At 42.7% G+C, this 23,509-nt stretch overlaps 1 protein-coding gene across 1 annotated transcript in view; it reads left to right on the top strand.

The window, feature by feature from the left end:
• The first annotated feature begins 3,249 nt into the window (after positions 1-3,249).
• The window catches only part of EIF3A (eukaryotic translation initiation factor 3 subunit A), a 46,988-nt gene continuing 26,728 nt past the window's right edge, over positions 3,250-23,509 (top strand). Inside the window, exons 1-7 of the mRNA XM_003825643.7 lie at positions 3,250-4,293; positions 11,016-11,206; positions 11,376-11,512; positions 11,900-12,063; positions 13,844-14,043; positions 15,277-15,485; positions 19,348-19,519. Coding sequence (XP_003825691.4) covers positions 4,245-4,293; positions 11,016-11,206; positions 11,376-11,512; positions 11,900-12,063; positions 13,844-14,043; positions 15,277-15,485; positions 19,348-19,519 — 1,122 coding nt within the window. The 5' untranslated portion in view covers positions 3,250-4,244. The remainder of the gene's footprint in view (positions 4,294-11,015; positions 11,207-11,375; positions 11,513-11,899; positions 12,064-13,843; positions 14,044-15,276; positions 15,486-19,347; positions 19,520-23,509) is intronic.

The raw sequence follows: 23,509 nt of genomic DNA, 5'->3' as shown, positions 1-23,509 counted from the left end.
AAACTAGAAATGTGAAAACACTTTGTAAATTGTAAAACATGCTACTTGTTTTAAAGCTGTATGATACTATGTTGCAAATATGTATAATGTACTACCTCCGTTGTGCTCCTAACAATTGTCTTTCTGGGAATCATGTTTACTCCACTCAAGTCAGAAAAAAACCCTAAAACATCATATTAATGATCCAGTCATATGTAATACAAAAGTAAGTTGATTAGTTAGAAAAAACCCTGAGCCTGATTACTTCCTCTTACCATTTCCCAAAGTGGTTTCTATCATCTTCAGGTTGCCTGTTTTCTACTAAGTAAGCATTAATCGACAACAAATAATTACCCTTTTCTCCTGGCCCAGATTAAATCCTATCTTGTCGCTCGTTGTGTATTCATTTATTTTCACCAGTAAATCATTAACTCCTGGAAAGCAGGCATCTTGATCTTTTTATCTTCTGCATCCAATGGCTGTTAGCTGGTACTGAATATTTGTTGGTAGATTTTTTTTTTAATTTATTTTTATTTTTATTTTTTTGAGACAGCGTCTCGCTCCGTGGCCCAGGCTGGAGTGCAGTGGCTCCATCTCGGCTCACTGCAACCTCCACCTCCTGGGTTCAAGCAATTCTCCTGCCTCAGCCTCCTGAGTAGCTGGGACTACAGGTGAGCACCACCACGCCTGGCTAGTTTTTTTTTTTTGGTTTTTCATTTTTGCATTTTTAGTAGAGACAGAGTTTCACCAGGTTGACCAGGCTGGTCTCGAATTCCAGAACTCAGGCAATCCACCTGGCTTGGCCTCCCAAAGTGCTGGGATTACAGGCGGGAGCCACTGCGCCTGGCCACCTTGGTTGAATAGGTAAATTTATCCTGGAAATTGATGTTACACCTTTATTCATTCCCAAAATGCCACTAGACTGTACATAATTTTATTTAAATACACATATATGATCATTTGTTATATTACTAAATGCTTTATATACTTTAAATAATTTGAAAGGCAAAAGGATCAATATGTAGGGATATTGGATTTCATTTTATCTCCCAAGTTTCTTTTTTTTTTTTTTTTTTTTATATACAGAGTCTCGCTCTGTCGCCCAGGCTGCAGTGCAGTGGTGTGGTATCGGCTCACTGCAACCTCCACCTCTCGGGTTCAAGTGATTCTCCTGCCTCAGCCTCCCAAGTAGCTGGGACTACAGGGGCCTGCCACCACAATCAGCTAATTTTTGTATTTTCAGTAGAGACAGGGTTTCACCATATTGGCCAGGCTGGTCTCAAACTCCTGACCTTGTGATCCGCCTGTCTTGGCCTCCCAAAGTGCTGGGGTTACAGGCGTGAGCCACTGCGCCCCACCTATCTCCCAAGTTTCTAGTGTTTGTGTTGTTGTAGGCATACCAAATAATGAGTAATAACGAATGAGGCCATTTTACTATTTTTTTTTTTGAGATGGAGTCTCGCTCTGTTGCCCAGGCTGGAGTGCAGTGGCACAATTTTGGCTCATGCAACCTCCACCTCCAGGGTTCAAGTGATTCTCCTGCCTTGGCCTCCCAAGGAGCTGGGATTATGGGCACGTGCCACCATGCCCAGCTAATTTTTGTATTTTTAGTTTCACCATGTTGGCCAAGCTGGTCTCGAACTCCTGACTTTGTGATTCGCCCGCCTCGGCTTCCCAAAGTGTTGGGATTACAGGCGTGAGCCATCATGCCGGCCCATTTTACTATTTTCTTTGAGAAATGATAACGTAAAGTTATGAATGTCAGCAAGCTTTTTTTCTGATTTTTTAGGTCAACTTTATTTTGTTTGCATCTCTCTATGGGCTGCTAAATAGTTCTCTGTCTACATCTCGTAAAAGAAGTATGTGCTCATATGTTTCACTCTTTAATTTTGACTTAATTATTAGATACACAAACAAGTCTCTTGATCCTGCCCATAAAACAGTTCCTATAGCTTCTCAGTACTTGTTTTTATATCAACCCTGCCCGGCTCTTATTTTTTTGTTGAGTAAGCTCAGACACATAGAATGGTCTAAGCGTTCTGGAGGATGAGCTCTCTGAAATTAATTTTAAAATAAACTTCTTTAGAATTTGTGATTTTTTGGGTCCATGTCTATACTTCCCAAATCTTCTTTCTTTATAGTGATCAATTTAGATAAATAGAAAAACCTCTCCTGTAGTAGAACAGTTCATGTTGAAAAATAAAAAAAACAAAAACAAAACCATCTTTGTGGAGGCAGAAGTAATGAGGGGGAAATGCTTTTTGTGTGTATATCCTGTGGTTTTCTCATTCTTTTTTTTTTTCTTTTTTTGAGACGGAGTCTCCCTCTGTCGCCCAGGCTGGAGTGGCCTGATCTTGGCTCACTGCAACTTTTGCCTCCCGGGTTCAAGCGATTCTCCTGTCTCAGCCTCCCGAGTAGCTGGGATTACAGGCGCCCACCACAGCGCCCGGCTAATTTTTTTTTTTTTTTGAGACGTAGTCTCGCCCTGTCACCCAGGCTGGAGCGCAGTGGCACGATCTAGGCTCACTGCAACCTCTGCCTCCCGGGTTCAAGCGATTCTCCTGTCTCAGCCTCCCGAGTAGCTGGGATTACAGGCGCTCGCCACCACGTCCAGCTAATTTTTTGTAACTTTAGTAGAGACGGGGGGGGGGGGGTTTCACCACTTTGGTCAGGCTGGTCTCGAACTCCTGACCTCGTGATCCGCCCGCCTCGGCCTCTCAAAGCGCCTGGATTACAGGCGTGAGCCACCACGCCAGGCCTAAGTTTTGTATTTTTAGTAGAGACTGGGTTTCGCCATGTTGGCCAAGCTGGTCTCTAACTCCTGACCTCAGGTGATCCACCCGCCCCAGCCACCCAAAGCGCTGGGATTACAGGCGCGACCCACCATGCCCGGCCGATTTCCTCATTCATTAATTCACGTATTTCGTCTATTAAATGTGTAATACATTGACAATAATCTATTTCACTGCTGCCTTCTAAATTTTCCTTCTGGGCTGGGCGCGGTGGCTCACGCCTGTAATCCCAGCACTTTGGGAGGCCGAGGAGGGCGGATCACGAGGTCAGGAGATCGAGACCACGGCGAAACCCCGTCTCTACTAAAAATACAAAACATTAGCTGGGCGCAGTGGCGGGCGCCTGTAGTCCCAGCTACTCGGGAGGCTGAGGCAGGAGAATGGCGTGAACCCAGAAGGCGGAGCTTGCGGTGAGCCGAGATCGTGCCACTGCACTCCAGCCTGGGCGACAAAGCGAGACTCCGTCTCAAAAAAAAAATTTTTTTTCTTCCTTCTGAGCTCACCTTTATTTCGTACCAAGGGCTTGAGAATTAGATTCGGTTCAAATGGTTTTCAAATTCTAGGTAAAGTACTTCGTCTGCGAACATTAAAATTGTTAAGCAACAATAAAAGGGCCTCTCAGATTGATTTTTTTCACTAACACTAATTTTTCTTAATTTGTTTGTGACGTGCGCTGTATGTAAAAAGTGACGACACTCCTTTCCGTGTGTTTTCAAACACCAAGCAAGTCTGCTGTGCTCCAGGGCGTTTCGCCCTTTGCCAGGTCTCTCTGTCCCCATTCGCTCCCTCTGAGAGCCTCCATTTCTCAAGGCAATCCCTGTGACACAAACTTTTTACTTTACCAAGATATAAAAGAACCTTGCTTGTTTATTTTAGGCGTCACTCTTCCCCATGATTGTCTCTCACGGTTGAGCGGCGCTGACCTGATGACACCTGCTCACTGCGTTTTCTTTAAACTCAGCATTTTCACGTAGCCAAGACAGGCGATTCCCAGGCTGGATGGGACCTTACTGTAACTGCACGACTCCGCACAAGTTGTTTTGAAAACCAATCTGCAGACGTTTGCTTGTTCTCCAGACAGAAACTCTGACCCCACACTCACCCTTCCCACCCTAATTCTCGCTCGAAGATTGAAGAGCCTGTGAACTGTCTCCCTAACGCTATCCAGGACAGGCCCAAGACGGGAACAGGATCTTGCGCGCCTAGGACTCCGGCGCCGCCACGTCTGTCGGCGTGCGTGACGCCAGCGCGCTTGCGCGCACGGAGACCCGCCCCCTACATCCGGGGCCTGGGCGGCAGCAGGGCCGCCGCGGGGAGGTCACGTGGCTCCTTCCTTTCCGTCTCTGGCCGGCTGGGCGCGGGCGACTGCTGGCGAGGCGCGTGGGACCTTACGCTGGTTCCCCTTCGTCTCCTCTCCCGGCCCGGGCCACTAGAGAGTTCGCTGACGCCGGGTGAGCTGAGCCTGCCGCCAAGATGCCGGCCTATTTTCAGAGGCCGGAAAATGCCCTCAAACGCGCCAACGGTGAGTAGCTGATCGGGGCGCGCCGGGCTGGGGCGGCCCGAGGCCTCCGAGGTCGAGAGCGCGGGCCTGCTTCCCACTGCTCCGCCGCCCGGCCCGCGCGGGGAGAGGAGACCGATGCGGCCTTCCCGCCGCTGTCCCAGCCGGTGGTTGGGCATGGGTTTCCTTCTCACTCTATCGACTGGGGTCTGCGAGGCGCGGAGCCCGGAACCGTCGCCCCAGGGGCCCTTCCTTCCCCCTGCCGCCTCCGGGTGCGTCGCGGGGACCGCAGCTCGGGAGACAGTCCCTACCCGGACTGGAGCTCCCTCCTTGCTGCCTGCGTCCGCTGGCTCTCCAGGTCCCTGGGGCTTTGGTCTGCTTAGGGCCCGCGTCCCCGGCCGCCATCTGGGAGTGCCGGGGAGTAAGAAACATGGCTCCCTCCCGGGGACAATGCACGCGAGAGCCTCGGCTCCACCTCCTGCCCGGGCCGGGAGCCCTACGGACCCACCCCCGGCCTTCCCGCAGCCACCCCCGCTCTCCAAGCCGCGTTCAGTGCTTTGCTGGGTCGGGGTCCACTTACCCTTTACCCAGCTGCTTTATATCCACTTAGGGGCCTCTGACCCATTTAACCTGATTCCTGTTGTTTTGTTTTGTTTTTGTTTTTTCCTTTTTCCTGGCATTGATTAGAAGCAGTCCGAAAGCCTGTTTCGAATCACTGGAAGTTGGAATAGAGTTAATGTAAAGGGACTTCAGGTCGCCTCTTAAAGATAAGGAAACAGGCCTAGAGAGAGGTTTCCCCAAGGTCACTCCGGGAGTTGTTGAGCCAAGAGACTTAAAACCAACGTCTCTTGACATCCAGATCAGTCCTTTTTTCTCTTTTTTTCTGCCACAGTGCTGCTGTCTGCGATTTCTATTTCTATATGTGTACTTCAGCCATTGGCGCTTGAGGGAAAAACTTGTGTGCCCCGATCTCTCCAAGGCATTTATTACATTGGCGTTCTGGGGATGCACATGTTCTTGGCTAGGCTCTGGGCTTAAGAAACTTTGTGTAGGGGTTTTTTTTTTTTTTTTTCCCTCTAACCGAACAATTTTTCTAATCGTTAGGGCATGGATGGCTCTTATTTTCATCCTTCCTTCACCGAAATAGAAGTTTCGGGTTTTACCCATGTTGTAGATGAATATACCTTGTGAGTTACAGTTTTATGTTTGGAGAGCTTATTTTGTTAGCTTCTTTGAAAATTCATCTTATGAAAACGGCAGTTTGAGTCAGCACATAAACTGATAATTTGGCAGAACCAGGGATATGTTGGTCATATACTTTTTAAAGTAAAAGTAACACTTTTTGTCGGGGAGGGAACTGGTCTGTGGAATAGGATAATTCCACATTGTGTGGAATGGAGTAATTGTTTTAAAAACCTATTCAAACTACAACATAGATGTGAGCACTAATTCATTCTAATGATAACCAGTGATCTAATGGTTAGAACAGACAAGCAGTTTTAGGATGTTTATTAATACATCGGAAAGAAGAGATTGAAATGGAACTTTGTCACTATAAACCAAACTGTAGCAAAGTTATGACTTTTCGTCGTTTCGAAAGTTAGAATTTGTAGTATACAAAATGATTTGCATGAAATTACTACTCTGCATGGCTGTTGTCGATGTTTTACAGTCATTTGCATGCTTTGCCCAACAGGTATTTTTTTTTCCCGTGCTAGTAGGCCAAAGCATTATAATGGCCTACGTATTATATATTTGGTGTGTTCGGGCCTTGTTTCCTTTATCGCTTCTCTTTTTGGAACCTTCATAAGAACTTCATATAGAAAAGATATGTAATGTGCATCAAACATTTTTTTCCTGTTTCTAAATTGACACAGGCTTGATTCATGAAGGGCAGGTTAAGGAAAGGATCTGAAATTAAAGTAGGCAAGATGAGGGACACTGGGGGGGAAACTTGAGTTTTGTTTGTGTAGCTTTTTAAAAAAGACTGTGGGGACGCCTTGCTTGCAGCCCTTTGAAGCTGTTGGATGGGGATGCATGCGTTCCCTTCAGAGTAGAAACTCATACCTTTGGATCGTGAGGGATCCCTTCTCAAAGTGAGCAGATTGTGGATGGTCCAGGGCACTGCTTCCAAAACATAAGTGAAGGATCAAAGGGCATTCCCCTAATTGGAAATAATCTCATTTTATCTAAATGTTTTACATGTAATATTTGTGATCCTAACAATATTTAGACCTAATTTATTGCATTGTCTTAATAAAATGTAAATAAATTTAAGTAGAATAGTCGTTCAGGTCACCCTAAGCATATATATGAGCAATTTTTGGGGGAAAAATTATAGTAGTCATTCAGGAAGGTGAGAACTTGGACCAGCAGTTACAGGCAAGAATTTCGTATCCTGTAATCATTTGGAGAAGGGCCCTTTTTCATATTATATTGTTAGTGGTGCCACACTAACTGCTGCTGACCTTATTATAGTTTATGTTCTACAACCAGTGCCTTTGAAAAATAAAGCTATTAAGGCCACAAATTGAGTAACATAGCATATCCATTTGGTCTGTTGCACAAATAAACTAGCAAACATCAAGGGCTGATGTAAACTTCTTTATACATACTTTCAGTAATGAATTTGAAAGGTATGCTCCAAATGCTCACCCATCCAGTAAGGTTTATAATTCTAGATTTTAATTTTTATTTCTATAATATTAATCTGGAAGTCAATATTTAAGTATTGAAATAGAACCTTTAGTTTATCATAGTTCTTTCCAGTCTCAAAAGCTTCCCCCGGCCACTATTAAATAATTCAGAGGAGGCCGGGCGTGGTGGCTCATGCCTGTAATCCCAGCACTTTGGGAGGCCGAAGCGGGTGGATCACAAGGTCAGGAGATCAAGACCATCCTCACTAACACAGTGAAACCGTCTCTAGTAAAAATACAAAAATATTAGCCTGGTGTGGTGGCAGGCACCTGTAGTCCCAGCTACTCAGGAAGCTGAGGCAGGAGAATGGCATGAACCCAGGAGGTGGAGCTTGCAGTGAGCTGAGATTGCGCCACTGCACTCCAGCCTGGGCGACAGAGCGAGACTCCTTCTCCAAAAAAAAAAAAACAAAAAAAAAATTCAGAGGAACTAAATTCTTGTATATAAATTAGGACAAAGGCAGAAGACTCACTGTCATGGATTATGAAAAAATCTGTTCTCATTCCAACTATTTATTTATTTATTTGAGACAGAATCTCTCTCTGTTGGCCAGGCTGGAGTGCAGTGGCACTATCTCGGCCCACTGCAACCTCCGCCTCCCGGGCTCAAGCGATTCTCCTGCCTCAGCCTCCCAAGTAGCTGGGATTACAGGTGTGTCCCACCATGCCCAGCTAATTTTTTAATTTTTTTCAGTAGAGACGGGGTTTCACCATATTTCCCAGGCTGATCTTGAACCCTTGGCCTCAAGTGATCTGCTCGCCTTGGCCTCCCAAAGTGCTGGGATTACAGGCGTGAGCCACCGCGCCTGGCTAAGGAATCAACTTTTAATTGGCTGTTCAGGAAGTGAAAAGTGGTTTCAGTTCCATCTTTAAGCAAGCCCTTTTTAGATTAGGAGTTGGATACAATAGGTCATTTTAGTGCTGCTGCTGTGATTTTCTTAAAGTATAAATTCCATTAAACGCATTTACTCCCAAGTTTTTTGCTGATAAGAGACTGTTTTTGTTAGTTATGAAGAACGCCCAATGTACTGTTACATTTTCTTTTTTTTTTTTTTTTGAGACAGAGTCTCTCCCTCTATTGCCCAGGCTGGAGTGCAGTGACGCAATCTTGGCTCACTGCAACCTCCGCCTCCTGGGTTCAAGTGATTCTAAAGTCTCAGCCTCCCGAGTATTTGGGATTACAGGCATGCACCACCATGCCTGGCTAATTTTTGTGTTTTTAGTGGAGACAAGGTTTCACCATGTTGCCCAGGCTGATCTGGAACTCCTGACTGCAAGTGATGCCTTGGCCTCCCAGAGGGCTAGGATTATAGGTGTGAGCCAAGGCGCCTGGCTGTACTGTTACATTTTAGAAAATAACCTTACATGCACTATATAGGAGAAGACCAGGAGAAGACTGCAAGTTTTTTCCCTCCCACCCCCACCCCTGACAACAAGGAAAGGCTTATTTCAACAAAGTATCTAGTTATATATTACATCTTTGTTTCATTTAGTAAGGTTTTTTTTTGATAGTAAGATTGAGTCAGCGAAAGATGGACTTTTTCATGCAGTGGTGAAGGGTTTTGTCATTATTTGCATGTTAAAAATGTGATTTCATATAAGGTATTGTACAAAGATTTATTTCAGTATGTTTTGTGATTTATCCTGTAGCAAACTTTTTTTTTTTTTTTTTGGAGACTTGTTGCCCAGGCTGGAGTACAGTGGCGCTATCTCGGCTCACCGCAACCTCCGCCTCCTGAATTCAAGTAATTGTCTTGCCTCAGCCTCCCAAGTAGCTAGGATTAAGGGCGTGCATCACCATGGCCCAGCTAATTTTTTGTATTTTTAGTAGAGACGAGGTTTCACCGTGTTAGCCAGGATGGTCTTGATCTCCTGACCTCGTGATCCACCCGCCTCCCAAAGTGCTGTGATTATGGCGTGAGCTACTGCGCCCGGCCATTACTCAGGTAGCTCTTAAAAGAAAAAGTATTGGCTGGGTGCGGTGGCTCACGCCTGTATCCCCAGCACTTTGGGAGGCCGAGGTGGGCAGATCACGAGGTCAGGAGATTGAGACCATCCTGGCTAACACGGTGAAACCCCGTCTCTACTAAAAAATACAAAAAAAAAAAAAAAAATTAGCCAGGCGTGGTGGCGAGCTCCGTAGTCCCAGCGACTCAGGAGGCTGAGGCAGGAGAATGACGTGAACCCGGGAGGCGGAGCGTGCAGTGAGCTGAGATTGCACCACTGCACTCCAGCCTGGGTGACAGAGCAAGACTCCGACCAAAAAAAAAAAAAAAAAGTCTTTTTGCAAGGAAAATAAACAATGATATTTTTAAAAAGGAGATATATATATATGTATATATATAGTGTTTTAAGCTCCCCCCCCTTTTTTTTTTAGTGTAGTGTTTTAGTTCCCCCAAATTATTTTTTAAATGTTCATGGGGAAGTTTGTGTGTGTGTGAAATTTGCAATTAATAAATGTTAAGATGAATTTAACCAGTTGACTTAGGTTAAATAACCTCTTTCTCCCCCAGTCTATTAAGTGTACAAAAGAAAATAAAAGATGAGGAAATTTAAGATAAATTTTAACCTTGGTCAGAAATAATGTAATGGTAAAGGTATTGCTTTTGACTGTATTTCAAAACAAACTATGCATAAAACTTAAAATTGGAACTGGGTTTTGAAATGTTACCACATAGAATGCCTTCGGGCTCAGGGGATAATACATTCAAAAGAATATAAGTTGTCTGGGCATGGTGACCCATGCCTGTAATCCCAGCACTTTGGGAGGCCAAGGCGGGTGGATGATGAGGTCAGGAGTTTGAGACCAGCCTGGCCAAGATGGTGATACCCTGTCTGTACTAAACATACAAAAATTAGCCGGGCCCTATGGTGGGTGCCTGTAATCCCAGCTACTCAGGAGGCTGAGGCAGGAGAATCGGTTGCGGTGAGCTGAGATGACGCCAGTGTACTCCAGCCTGGGCGACACAGCGAGACTCCATGTCAAAAAAAAAAAAAAAAAGAAAAAAAAATAAGTTATTTTGCTTTGTATTCTATTTTTTTCCTTTTTTTTTTTTTTTTTTTTTTGAGTTGGAGTTTCGTTCTTGTTGCCTGGGCCGGAGTGCAGTGGCGCCATCTCAGCTGACCGCAACCTCTGCCTCCCAGGTTCATGTAATTCCCCTGCCTCAGCCTCCGCAGGCATGCACCACTACGCCCTGCTAATTTTGTATTTTTAGTAGAGACTTGGTTTCTCCATTTTGGTTAGGCTGGTCTTGAACTCCCAACCTCAAGTGATCTGCCCTCCTCGTCCTCCCAAAGTGTTGGGATTACAGGCATAAGCCACTGCTCCCGGCCCCATTTTTCTATTTTTTTATTTTAAAAAAAAAAGAATTTTTTAGAGCAGTTTGAGATTTCCAGAGTGTTGCAAAGAGAGTGCATAGTTTCATTGACACCACACCCACTTTCTCCCATGTTGATTTTTATTGGTAACAACTAATGAACCAATACTGACACATTATTTATTTTATTTTATTTTTTTTGAGACACGGAATTTCGCTCTTGTCACCCAGGCTGGAGTGCAATGGTGCGATCTCGGCTCACTGCAACCTCCGCCTCCTGGGTTCAAGTGATTCTCCTGCCTCAGCCTCCTCAGTAGCTGGCACTACAGGCACATACCACCACGCCTGGCTAATTTTTGTATTTTTGGTAGGGATGGGTTTCACCGTATTGGCCAGGCTGGTCTCCAGCTCTAGACCTCAAGTGATTGGCCCACCTCGGCCTCTCAAATTGCTAGGATTACAGGCATGAGCCACTGCGCCCGGCCTGGAACTTTTAAATCACAGTGGAATACAGTGAAATTCAGTTTTACTTGTAGATCATATTTCAACACAGTACAGGTCTTTCTATTGTTTTACTTTTGATAATTATGGCATAGCTTTAGAAGTCAAAAATAAATGTAACTTGGTAAAAAGTTGGTAATGAGTTGGGGAATTGAAATAGCTGTTTAAAAAGGTAAAGTTTAGACTCTTGTATAGTGTACATAACTAATTTTAATTCTTCTGAATTTTTCAGAATTTCTTGAGGTTGGCAAAAAGCAGCCTGCTCTGGATGTTCTTTATGATGTTATGAAAAGTAAAAAACATAGAACATGGCAAAAGATACACGAACCAATTATGTTGAAATACTTGGAACTTTGCGTGGATCTTCGCAAGAGCCACTTGGCAAAGGAGGGGTTATACCAGTATAAGAACATTTGTCAACAGGTACAAACGGAACTGGGTTATATATTTTTAACAAGTGTTTTTAGTAATCTGCAGAAGAACTTACCTTTCGAAGTGAATATATTGTATTTCTCTTAAAAATTTGCCTTTAAAACATCTTATGGTTTAATGGAAAAATAAGTTCTGAAGAGTTTTTGTATTTTTGGATTAGGTGAACATAAAATCTCTGGAGGATGTTGTTAGGGCATATTTGAAAATGGCAGAGGAAAAAACTGAAGCTGCTAAAGAAGAATCTCAGCAGATGGTCTTAGATATAGAGGATCTAGATAATATTCAAACTCCTGAGAGGTATGTGGGTTAGACCTCTAATAAATGCTTTGATAGTTAACTTGGTGTTTTCTTTTACATGGGTCTTCATTTCCTTTTGAAGTAGATGTTTATCAGAAAAAAATGCAAATCTTTGAAGTTTTAAATGCATAGTAACCAATTAATTTATGTAGGTAATAAAAATTCATAGAAGTGGAAAATGACAGCCTTAAGATAGAGGGGCAAATACCAATTTAAATGAACATAATGCAGATTGGGAATTCAGGGAGTAGATAGTGACACCTTTGCAGTGTGTACAAATTGTGGGAAGAATTTGCACTGTTTTCTGATGAACATTGTTTTGGTTTTTAATCACATGGCAAAGTAGGAAACTGTCTAAAATTGTTTTCAACATTTTTTTCTTTGTAGTGTTCTCCTAAGTGCTGTAAGTGGTGAAGACACTCAGGATCGTACTGACAGATTACTTTTAACTCCATGGGTTAAATTCCTGTGGGAGTCTTACAGGCAGTGTTTGGACCTTCTTAGAAACAATTCTAGAGTAGAGCGCCTGTACCATGATATTGCCCAGCAAGGTAAGATGAGAAGATCAAATCTGAGTGAAGTGCTTTGAAATTGACTGAGGAGTAAATTTTCTGAAAAGTACTTAAAATGAACTAGTTTTTATCCTTACTGAAATGTTGGCATTCACATGAGTATTAAATGACTGCGGCCGGATGTGGTGGCTCACACCTGTAATCCCAGCACTTTGGGAGGTCAAGGTGGGTGGATCACTTGAGGTCAGGAGTTCAAGAGCGGCCTGGCCAACATGGTGAAGCCCCTTCTCTACTAAAAATACAAAAAATTTAGCCAGGCGTGGTGGTGTATGCCTGTAATTCCAACTATTTAGGAGGCTGAGGTGGCAGGATCGCTTGAACCCAGGAGGCGGAGGTTGCAGTGAGCCAGGATGGCACTGTTGCACTCCAGCCTTGGTAATAGCAAGACTCTGTCTCAAAACAAAACAAAACAAAACAAAACCAAAATGACTGAGTAAGGAATTTGTTTTACTCTTTAAAGGAGTTTTGTGTGAATTGTATTTTATTGATATCTGAAAGATCTTTTTTTTTCTTTTTACACAAACATCAGTAATAATGAAAGACATTTTAAAGTTATTTTGGAATTCTCTGTATAACTGAAAAAATAAACTTTTCCATTTTTTTTTTTAGTAAACTTGAGTTCTCTACTTTTTTTTTTTTTTAATTTATTTTTATTTTTTAAAAAAGAGCTGGGATCTTGCATTGTTGCTCAGGCTGGTCTCAGACTTCTGGACTCAAGTGATCCTCTTGCTTCGGCCTCCCAAAGTGCTGGGCTTACAGCTCTGCCCAGCCTGAATTTTCACTTTCTTTCTTTTTTTCTTTCTTTCTTTTTTTTTTTTTTGAGACAGAGTCTTGCTCTGTGGCCCAGGCTGGAGTGCAGTGGCGCAATCTCGGCTCTCTACAAGCTCCGCCTCCCAGGTTCACGCCATTCTTCTGCCTCAGTCTTCCCAACAGCTGGGACTACAGGCGCACGCTGCCATGCTCGGCTAATTTTTTGTACTTTTAGTAGAGACGGGGTTTCACCGTGTTAGCCAGGATGGTCTCAATCTCCTGACCTTGTGATCCACCCACCTCGGCCTCCCAAAGTGCTGGGATTACAGGCGTGAGCCACCGTGCCCAGCCGAATTTTCACTTTCATACAAGTAAATTTGGACTTTTTGATAGCTGTTGATACAAATATTAACTTGAAGTTAAACTGCATCTCTGTTTTAGGCCTGTTAAAATGGACATAACTATTTTTAAGGGGAAAGGAAATCTAAAAAATAATCTAATAGTGCATATGTGACGGTAAAAAAATTAACGTGTCCATTTAAATGACAGAACAAGTAGTTCATCTGTCATCAGTTGAAATTAGGTTACTATAAGCCCTCAATTTGTATTATGTAGTTTTAATTAGTACAGAACCTTGTTTCTTACTATGTAAGTTAGATATCAAAGTTCATTATATTTCATACTAGATTTTTTTACTCCTAGGATTTAAAGTGGTGGGTCTTTGAAAGGTGACTCCTAGATCTAAATTCTAGTTTCCCATTTGTAAACTCTGCCAGCACCACATTTTAGTTGTAAGCAAGGACCAGTGATTATGTCTTTGATTTTGTTAGGGTTCACTCAAAAAGGTAGTCTGGATGAAATAAGTTGATTCTCATTGCATCACAAAGACTAATGATGAGTTTGGTGAATCCTGTTAAAACAACTGATCTTAATGTGTGAAATAAAACCTATTCAAATATTTAAGTAGATAGTGGAAGGTACCTAATATATTTTACAATTATGCTTATAGCTTTCAAATTCTGCCTCCAATACACGCGTAAGGCTGAATTCCGTAAACTGTGTGACAATTTGAGAATGCACTTATCGCAGATTCAGCGCCACCATAACCAAAGTACGGCAATCAATCTTAATAATCCAGAGAGCCAGTCCATGCATTTGGAAACCAGACTTGTTCAGCTGGACAGTGCTATCAGCATGGAATTGTGGCAGGTATGTTGGAGCTATTAGCTTTTCTTCCTAGAAATAATAGTCTGTGTTACTTTTCTCTCCCCTTAATGAATAGCTTCATCTTGGTATGCATTGGTTAATTTCAATAAGGTAAGGAATTAAAGTTGCCTAATGGACTGGGAAAAGTTCTGAACAAGAAATCTCACAATATTTTGTTTCTAGTTGCCTTCTATGAATTCTGGACCAAACCATATAATCTCTTTCAGACCCAGTTTCTTGACATATAAAACAATACATTGTCAGTGCTGCTCGACGTGTGGTTTCATGACTGGTGTCATCTGTAAACTGTCTGGTCTGTGATGAAATAAGTATAGAGTAGAAAAGCATATGCAAAGTTTCTTAGTAGCAATTTTATTGTAAATTTTGTGTGTTTTTACTCTGATAAAAAGTGAGCTTTTTCTGTTTCATTTTTGTGGTAATTTTGTATTTTATATTCTTCGGTAAGAGGTCAGAAATTAAAAAAAAAAACCGAATCCTTTACTACTGATTGTTTGGAGAAGTGCTGCTGTAGATTATTCTAGTTTTCTTAGTGGTGCTTTAGCTGCCTGTCTTGCATTGGAGATCTTGATGGTGGTAGGAAGCTAGTCCTCTCCCTGGCCCTTTTTCTCTAAGAATCCTACAAAGACGTTCCATATAATTTTGTAGTCATGTGACCTTGAAGTCTTTTGTATATTTGACGGACAATATTTGATTGAAATTATAGAGGAAGAAACTAAAAATTGGGAGTCTTTGAGCCAAGTGAAAGTGATTTGATGTCTTGTTCTTGCCCATGTTTCCTTTTCTATAGGGACACCCATCTTAAAATACTACCTGTAGAAGATAAGTAAACATGCTCATTATAGAAAAAAATCCATAAGTTAAAAGAAGAGAAATATTCATCCATTATCTTATCACTCAGAAATAACCTGTTGTATATATCCTTCTAGATTTTTTCTTTATATTGCCCGAAGTGATGGGATAATATGCAAATATTTTCTTGAGTCTGCTCTGTCTACTTCCCATTATTTCCTAAAGAACTTTAAAACTTTTAAGGAGTTAGTGTTTTTGTAATTATGGCAGTTTTCTAAAATAGATATACATGAGTAAAGAGAACCACACAAAGGTATTTTATTTGCTATTTTTATGTTTTCTGTGTTGTAGGTTTCATAGAAATTTGAATTAGATTTTTTTCGTGTTATAGAATGCAATGACTTTAATTTATACTCCTAATTTTAGGAAGCATTCAAAGCTGTGGAAGATATTCACGGGCTGTTCTCCTTGTCTAAAAAACCACCTAAACCTCAGTTGATGGCAAATTACTATAACAAAGTCTCAACTGTGTTTTGGAAATCTGGAAATGCTCTTTTTCATGCATCTACACTCCATCGTCTTTACCATCTCTCTAGAGAAATGAGAAAGAATCTCACACAAGATGAGATGCAAAGGTAAAAATGTTATACTTGGATAATGTTGAAATTCTGTAACAAATATCGTCTATTATATGACATGGTATATTTTAGGCCGTGGTTTCTCAGCCTCTGCACTACTGACATTTTGGGTTGGATAATTCTTAGTCATGGGGCTGTCTTGTGTACTGCAGGTGGTTTAGCAGTTTAGCAGCATCCCCAGCTTCTACCCATTAGATGCCAGTAGCAACCACCGCCAGTTGTGACTATTACAGACGTCTCAAGACATTGCCCTTCCTGAACAGTATTCTTGGACTTTAGTAGTTGGTCTTGAACTCCTCACCTCAGGTGATAAGTAACTCCACTAAAAGCCCAATTGAGAAATTTGAATATTAGGAAAAACACATTTAACGGATGAGCTTTCTATCCACATACAGGTGGAGTCTATTCTCAGAACAAATAGAAAATTAAGAAAAATACTTTTTTTTTCCTTTTCTTTTTTCTTTTTTTTTGCAAGACAGAGTCTTTTGTTGCCCAGGCTGGAGTGCAGTGGCACGATATTGGCTCACTGCATCCTCTGCCTGCTGGGTTCAAGCGATTCTCCTGGCTCAGTCTCTGGAGTAGCTGGGATTACAGGCACCCACCACCATGCCCGGCTAATTTTTGCATTTTTAGTAGAGACGGAGTTTTACCATATTGGCCAGGCTGGTCTCCACTCCTGACCTCATGATCCACCTGCCTCTGCCTCCCAAAGTGCTGGGATTACAGGAGTGAGCCACCGCGCCCGACTTTTATTTTATTTTATTTTATTTTTTCTTGAGACAGAGCCTTCACTCTTATCGCCCAGGCTGGAGTGCAATGATGCGATCTCACTCCGCCTCCTGGGTTCAAACAATTCTCCTGCCTCAGCTTCCTGAGTAGCTGGGATTACAGGTGTGCACCACCATGCCTGGCTAATTTTTTGTATTTTTGGTAGAGATGGGGTTTCATGATGTTGGCCAGGCTGTCCTCGAACTCCTGTCCTCAGATGATCCTCCTGGTTCGGCCTCCCAAAGTGCTGGGATTACAGGTGTGAGCCACCACGCCCGGCAGGGTAAATACTTCTATCAAGTCATTTTTTCCTGATTGCAAAATATTAAGTGTAGAATATTTGGGTCATGTTTATTCTCATATAAATACATATGAATATAAAAGGAAGGGTCTATAACCCAACAACCTATAGACCATTTTTTCCCTGTGCTCCACACGTTCAGAGAAACTTCTCTAGCAACAAACTATAGAAATGAGCCCCGAAGGCATAGTCTTCCGTTTTATTATTTTTAACGTTACGTATAACCTGTTTTCTGTCACTTAAAAAAAAATACATTTCTGGCCGGGCGCAGTGACTCATGTCTGTAATCCCAGCAGTTTCGGGAGGCCAAGGTGGGTGGATCACTTAGGGTTAGGAGTTCAAGACCAGCCTGGCCAACATGGCAAAACCCCGTCTCTACTAAAAATACAAAAATCAGCTGGGTGTGGTGGCGCACGCCTGTAATCCCAGCTACTCGGGAGGCTGAGGCCGGAGAATGGCTTGAACCTGGGAGGCGTAGCTTGTGGTGAACTGAGATTGTGCCACTGCACTCCAGCCTGGACGATAGAGCAAGACTCCATCTCAAAAAAAAAAAAAATGCTATTGGACTTAGGCAACACACATACCACCTGTTTTCTTGTATTGGTCCACCAATTATTTTGTTATCCAGTAGAATTATGTAAAGCAAATTGTCTTTCTTATGTAAAACTATTTTAGAGCAATTCATGGGACCAATTAAATGAGTCCCACTAGTATATTTTCTTTCTTTCTCTTCTTTGTTCTTTATTTCTTTGCTTTCTGATACGGTCTTTCTTTCCTTTCTCATAGGGTCTTGCTTCCTTGCTCCGGATGGAGTGTAGTAGTGTGTTGTAGCTCACTGCATGCATCCTTGAACTCCTGGGCTCAGGCTATTCTTCCACCTCAGCCTTCTGAGTAGCAGAGACTACAGGCAAGCGCCACCACATCCAGCTAATGTTTAATTTTTTTTGTGGAGGCAGGGTCTCGTTATGTTGCCCAGGCTGGTCTCAAAGCTTCTGGTCTCAAGTGATCTACCTGCCTCAGGCTCCCAGTGTGTTGGGATTTATAGGCATGAGCCACTGCGCTTGGCCACTAGCATATTTTCTTAGAAACTCTTGAGGATGGTCTCCATTATGGCATCCACTGTCGCTTATGTAATTCACATCCTTTTTTTTTTTTTGAGACAGAATTTCGCTCTTGTTGCCCAAGCTGGAGTGCAATGGCGCAGTCTTGGCTCGCTGCAACCTCTGCCTCCCGGGTTCGAGCGCTTCTCCTGCCTCAGCCTCCTGAGTAGCTGGGATTACAGGCGTGCGCCACCACGCCTGGCTAATTTTTTTTGTATTTTTAGTAGAAACGGGGTTTCACCATGTTAGCCAGGCTGGTCTTGAACTCCTGACCTCAGGTGATCCACCTGCCTCGGCCTCCCAAAGTGTTGGGATTACAGGCATGAGCCACTGCGCCTGGTCCACATCTGTTTGTTTTAAGGAAAAACATGTTCTTCCAGACACATAAGCTTGCCTTCAGAGAGTACTACAATAATAGTGAGCATTAGGCTGTCTAGCTCTTAGTACATTATTTGGTTTAATCTTTGCAGTAGCCTTATGACTCAGAAAATTAAGTATCTTGCCTACGGTCACAGTCTTGGAAATGGCGAAGGGGAGATGCTAGCCCTTCAGCTCCAGGGCTCGCAGTCTTTGGGGTCCTGCCATGCTCTGAATGCAGCCTGACTTCTTGTCTTTCAGGGATGTGAAAATTTAGCTCCTGGTTCTTGTCTCCCCCTCTCCCTCACTACCATAATAGTGTTCACTTCTGATTCTTAAAATTTTTTTCTGCCTTATTGCCACTTACTTCCTTAGGTTTTTTTTTTTTTTTTTTTTTTGACAGTCTTAACTCTGCCCCCCAGGCTGGAGTCCAGTGGCATAATCTTGGCTCACTGCACCCTCCGCCTCCTGGGTTCAACTGATTCTCCTGCCTCAGCTTCCTGAGTAGCTGGGATTACAGGCGCCTGTCACCATGTCTGGCTAATTTTTGCATTTTTAGTAGAGATGGGGTTTCACCATGTTGTCCAGGCTGGTCTGGAACTCGTGACCTCAGGTGATCCGTCTGCTTCGGCCTCCCAAAGTGCTGGGATTACAGGCGTGAGCCACTGCGCCTAGCCATTTCCTTAGTTTTTAAACCTGCCTTAATTTTGTAAGGAAGTCTGGGGTATATGAACGTGTGTTTTCTGTCATTTAATCACAATCTTTTTCTTTCTTTTTTTTTCTTTTTTGAGACAGAGTCTGGCTCTGTCGCCCAGGCTGGAGTGCAGTGGCGCGATCTTGGCTCACTGCAAGCTCCGCCTCCCGGGTTCACGCGATTCTCCTGCCTCAGCCTCCTGAGTAACTGGGACTACAGGCGCCCACCACTACGCCTGGCTAATTTTTTGTATTTTTAGTAGAGATGGGGTTTCACCGTGTTAGCCAGGATGGTCTTGATCTCTTGACCTCGTGATGTGCCCCCCTTGGCCTCCCAAAGTGCTGGGATTACAGGCGTGAGCCACCACGCCCGGTCAATCACAATCTTTTTCTGAAGCTAGAAAACACTGACAGTACTGAGCGGATAGATGAAGTCCTGATTCTCCAAGTATTCGTTTAAACACAGCCCATTTCTCTTACTCCCATGCTTTGATGGAATAATATTTATGAGTATAGTGCACCATGGTGATGTACACGTTCTGTCACTAGCACGCCTTACCGTAAGATTAAAGAGAAGTGCTTTTCTGCTTACCAAGTATCATTTACAAACCTAACAGATTTAAAACTTTGTTCTCCATAGAATGTCTACTAGAGTCCTTTTAGCCACTCTTTCCATCCCTATTACTCCTGAGCGTACGGATATTGCTCGACTTCTGGATATGGATGGCATTATAGTTGAAAAACAGCGTCGCCTTGCAACACTACTAGGTCTTCAAGCCCCACCGACACGAATTGGCCTTATTAATGATATGGTTAGTATTAATTTGAGGATTTTTGTAGCTTTGGGCAGAAAACTTTGTGGTCAGGTTTAATAACTCATGATTAAATACTGGGAATTCTGATTCAGTGCCAAGGGTTCTGATGTATGGACAGGGAAGCACTGGTGTCAATCACTGTTCACTTGAGGCAGTTCTGCGCCAGTGGGTGAGCAGGGGTTAAATTGGTGGGAGTTTTGATCTAGCAGGATTTGGGTTGGCTCTGGGGAATACCGTGGGCCAGTTAGTAAGAGAAAAAGTAATGATGGGCAAGAAGAGTCATGGCTTATTTCATGGGGGCTCTAGGAAAACTAATTAAGCTGTGTGTGGTAAATGTGAAGAGGCTTAGGTGTATTAGTATGTTCTCGCACTGCTATATATACCCGAGGATGGGTGTGGTGGCTCACGTCTGTAATCCCAGCACTTTGGGAGGCTGAGGTAGGTGGATCACCTGAGGTCAGGAATTCAAGACCAGCCTGGCAAACATGGCGAAACCCGGTCTCTCCTAAAAATAACAAAAAATTAGCTGGGCATAGTGGCGCACACCTGTAATCCCAGCTACGCAGGAGGCTGAGTCAGGAGAATCGCTGGAACCCGGGAGGCGGAGGTTGCAGTGAGCTGAGATCGTGCCGCTGCACTCCAGCCTGGGCGACAGAGTGAGACTCCTTTTCAAACAAACAAACAAACAAAAAAGAAGTACCTGACACTGTGTAATTTATAAAGAAAAGAGGTTTAATTGGCTCATGGTTCCACAGGCTGTATAGGAAGTATAGTGGCTTCTGCATCTGGGGAGACCTCAGGAAAATTACCGTCATGGTGGAAGGGGAACGGGAAGCAGGTATGGCTTATACGGCTGGAGCAGGAGGAAGACAGAGGGGGAAGGTACCACACACTTTTAAACAACACCAGAACTTGGGAGAACTCTTATCATGAGGATGGGCCTACGGGGATGGTGCTAAATCATTAGAAATTGCCCCCATGATTTAGTCACCTCCCACCAGGCCACACTCCAACACTGGAGATTACAGTTGAACATGAGATTTGGGTGGGTACACAGATCCAAACCACATCACTAGGGGAGAAGGTAAGGTAGACTTACCTTCAGTGTCTGATGTTCAATGTCTGAAGAACTAAAATATTTTCAACTTTTTTCTCTTTTAAACTTTCATTTGATGTTACTAAATAGTATGGACTTAATTAGGGTTATTCAGTGAAATTGTATGTGAAATACTTTTTAAAATGCAGATTTCTAGGTTTTACCCAGCAGATATAATACAAAAGTTTTAGAGTGTGGAGCCTAAGACGTGTTGTTGTGGTTTTTTGAGACAGGGTCTAGCTCTGTTGCTCAGGCTGGAGTGCAGTGGTGCGATTTCAGTTCACTGTAACCACCACCTCCCAGGTTCAAGTGATTCTCCTACCTCAGCCTCCCAAGTAGCTGGAATTACAGGCACGCACCACTACAGTGGTTTTTTGTATTTTTAGTGGAGACGGGATTTTGCCACGTTGGCTAGGCTGGTCGTGAACTCCTGGCCTCAAATGATCCATCCCCCTCGGCTTCCCTAAGTGCTGGGATTACAGGTGTGCCACCGTGCCGGCCAGATTTGTGTATCTTTTTAGTGTTTCACATTGATGGAATCTTCCATTCAGTGGAAATTTGTTGAGTGCCTGTTATGTGCCTAGCAAGTGAAACTGAAGGCAGAAGTTGTATTCTAGGGGAGCTGAGATTCTAGGGATTCTTATCATAATAGTCTGACTTGGTTATTAGAATCACCTCCAGTAGATTACTTTGGGGTAAGAGAAAGAGGGATAAGTACTTGGCTGTATGTTTACCAAAAACGGAATTTAAATCATGAACAGTCCCTAATTCATGAATAGAGCAATAAAGAAATCAAAAAGATAATGGCAGGCTCTCTCAGATATTTTTGAAATGTATTCTGAGGAAACACCTATATTCACTCTGATAAAAGCTAGATAAAAGGCCTAAATTTTCTGCAGTAGTCAATTTAAGAACAAATAACTTTTCTAGATAGTGGCATTTTTCTTTTGTGACATAGTAATGCAGATTCACTTTGTAGGTAACTTTTGCAAAGAGTTCCTGCAGAGCAGCTTTTTTTCTTCTTTGTATTCCTCCATGTTTTTTTCTGCTGCCACTGCCCACAGAGTTCAACTTTCTGTTTATGGGACCGATGTAGGACTCAATGTAATAAAGCAACAGCAGTGTCTTGAGAAAGAAGTTTCATTAGCAAATAAAACATTTGCTAATAAAAAATTTGCTTCTAATTTTTAAAGCTGAAGAAACGTGCCACACTGGAAGGATAATCCATGTCACCTTGTTAAAGGTGATCTTGGCTAGGCACGGTGGCTCACGTCTAATCCTAGCACTTTGGGAGGCCAAGGCGGGTGGATCACTTCAGGTCAGGAGTTCGAAATGAGCTTGGCCATCGTGGTGAAACCCCGTCTCTACTAAAAATACAAAAAAAAAAAAATTAGCTGGGCATTGTGGTGCATGCGTGTAATCCCAGCTACTCAGGAGGCTGAGGCAGGAGAATCGCTTGAACCCAGGAGGCATAGGTTGCAGTGAGCTGAGATCGTGCCGCTGCACTCTAGCCTGGGTGACAGAGCAAGACTGCATCTCAAAAAAAAAAAAAAAAAACAAAAAAACAGGTGATCTCTTAGACTTAGATTTAATATACTGCAATATGTTGTCCCAGAAGCGAAAGACATTTACAATTGGCTGGAAGTAGAATTTGAGCCACTAAAACTCTGTGAGCAAGTCATTCGGTGATCACTGATGGGTAGCATTGGACCAACAACTAGGGCATCTAGATTAGAGTCCTCATTGTGCCCACAGAGTGTAGACTTTTAGAAGGATACCAGTTAGTGTCAAGTGAATGGATTAGCTGACTGCCAAGAGGCATTTGTCAACTTCTTGAGTTGACCATATATCCAAGGTCAATACCTGAGCGTTAGGCTTCCATAACCAAATTTATGAGACAGAGTGATTCCATTATCTCAGGAAAAGACTCAAACATTCCTAAGAGTGACTTTTAAATCAGAAAGTAAACCAATCATGTATTTTAGTGAGAAATATAATTTAGTAGATTATGGCAGCCTTTCACATTTCCCTATTCGGAAGGGGACTGCATGAAGAATCTAAAATAACTTGATAGGAATGAAATTAGAGCTGGGAATTTTTTTTTTTTCTCTTAAAGGCAGATTCTAAGTTAGGGAATTTTATTTGTATGCATATACCACACCTTATTGCAGTAAAGATATATGGATGCTTATAAGGAGGAAGTGTTAGAATGTTGTAGGATTTCAGCCTTGTACCCATTTTACATTAGAGTTAACCTTAGACCTGAGTGCTCCCATGTGTGGGCGCCCTCCTTGCTTGGGGATGCGATCTGCCAATATTTGCCTCAGTTTTGTCACCCACTCTCTATGGGTACACACTTCTGTGCTTTGCTCTATCCCAGCAGTTATTTTGTCCTTGGGTTAACAGTTCCTAAAAAAATGACATATTCCATGGTAAAATTGAAGTCCATATAAATGGGGTGATATGTGAAATTCTTTTCTCACAGTTATGTTTGTGAGATTTATTCATGTGTTCTATGTAGCTGTTCTTTTTTGAGCATTTTTGTTTATTTTATGAACACACCATATGTGAATTCTCCCCAGTTTGGGGCTATTAGAAATAGTGCTGCCATGATAATTTTTGTGTGATAATTTATATAAAAGTAAAACTGGTATTTTCCTTGTTATTGGTAATAAAATATTCTATTGGCCACAGTAGTTGTCTTTGTGAATATTTAATTGGTTGTAGTTGTGTTTTTTAGAGTTTCATTTCCTTTTTACATACTTGTGGGGCTTTTCACGGTAGGTTAATGTGCATAGTGTGGGGCAAAAGACCCAGCATAGTTGTACTTTGGATTCATTTTTGGTAAATTTAGAGGAGGTTGAGGCTTGATGATTTTTTAAATCATTTTC

The sequence above is a fragment of the Pan paniscus genome, chromosome 8 (assembly GCF_029289425.2).
Source record: "Pan paniscus chromosome 8, NHGRI_mPanPan1-v2.0_pri, whole genome shotgun sequence".
Lineage (NCBI taxonomy): Eukaryota > Metazoa > Chordata > Mammalia > Primates > Hominidae > Pan > Pan paniscus.
This window is presented reverse-complemented; position numbering and strand designations above follow the sequence as displayed.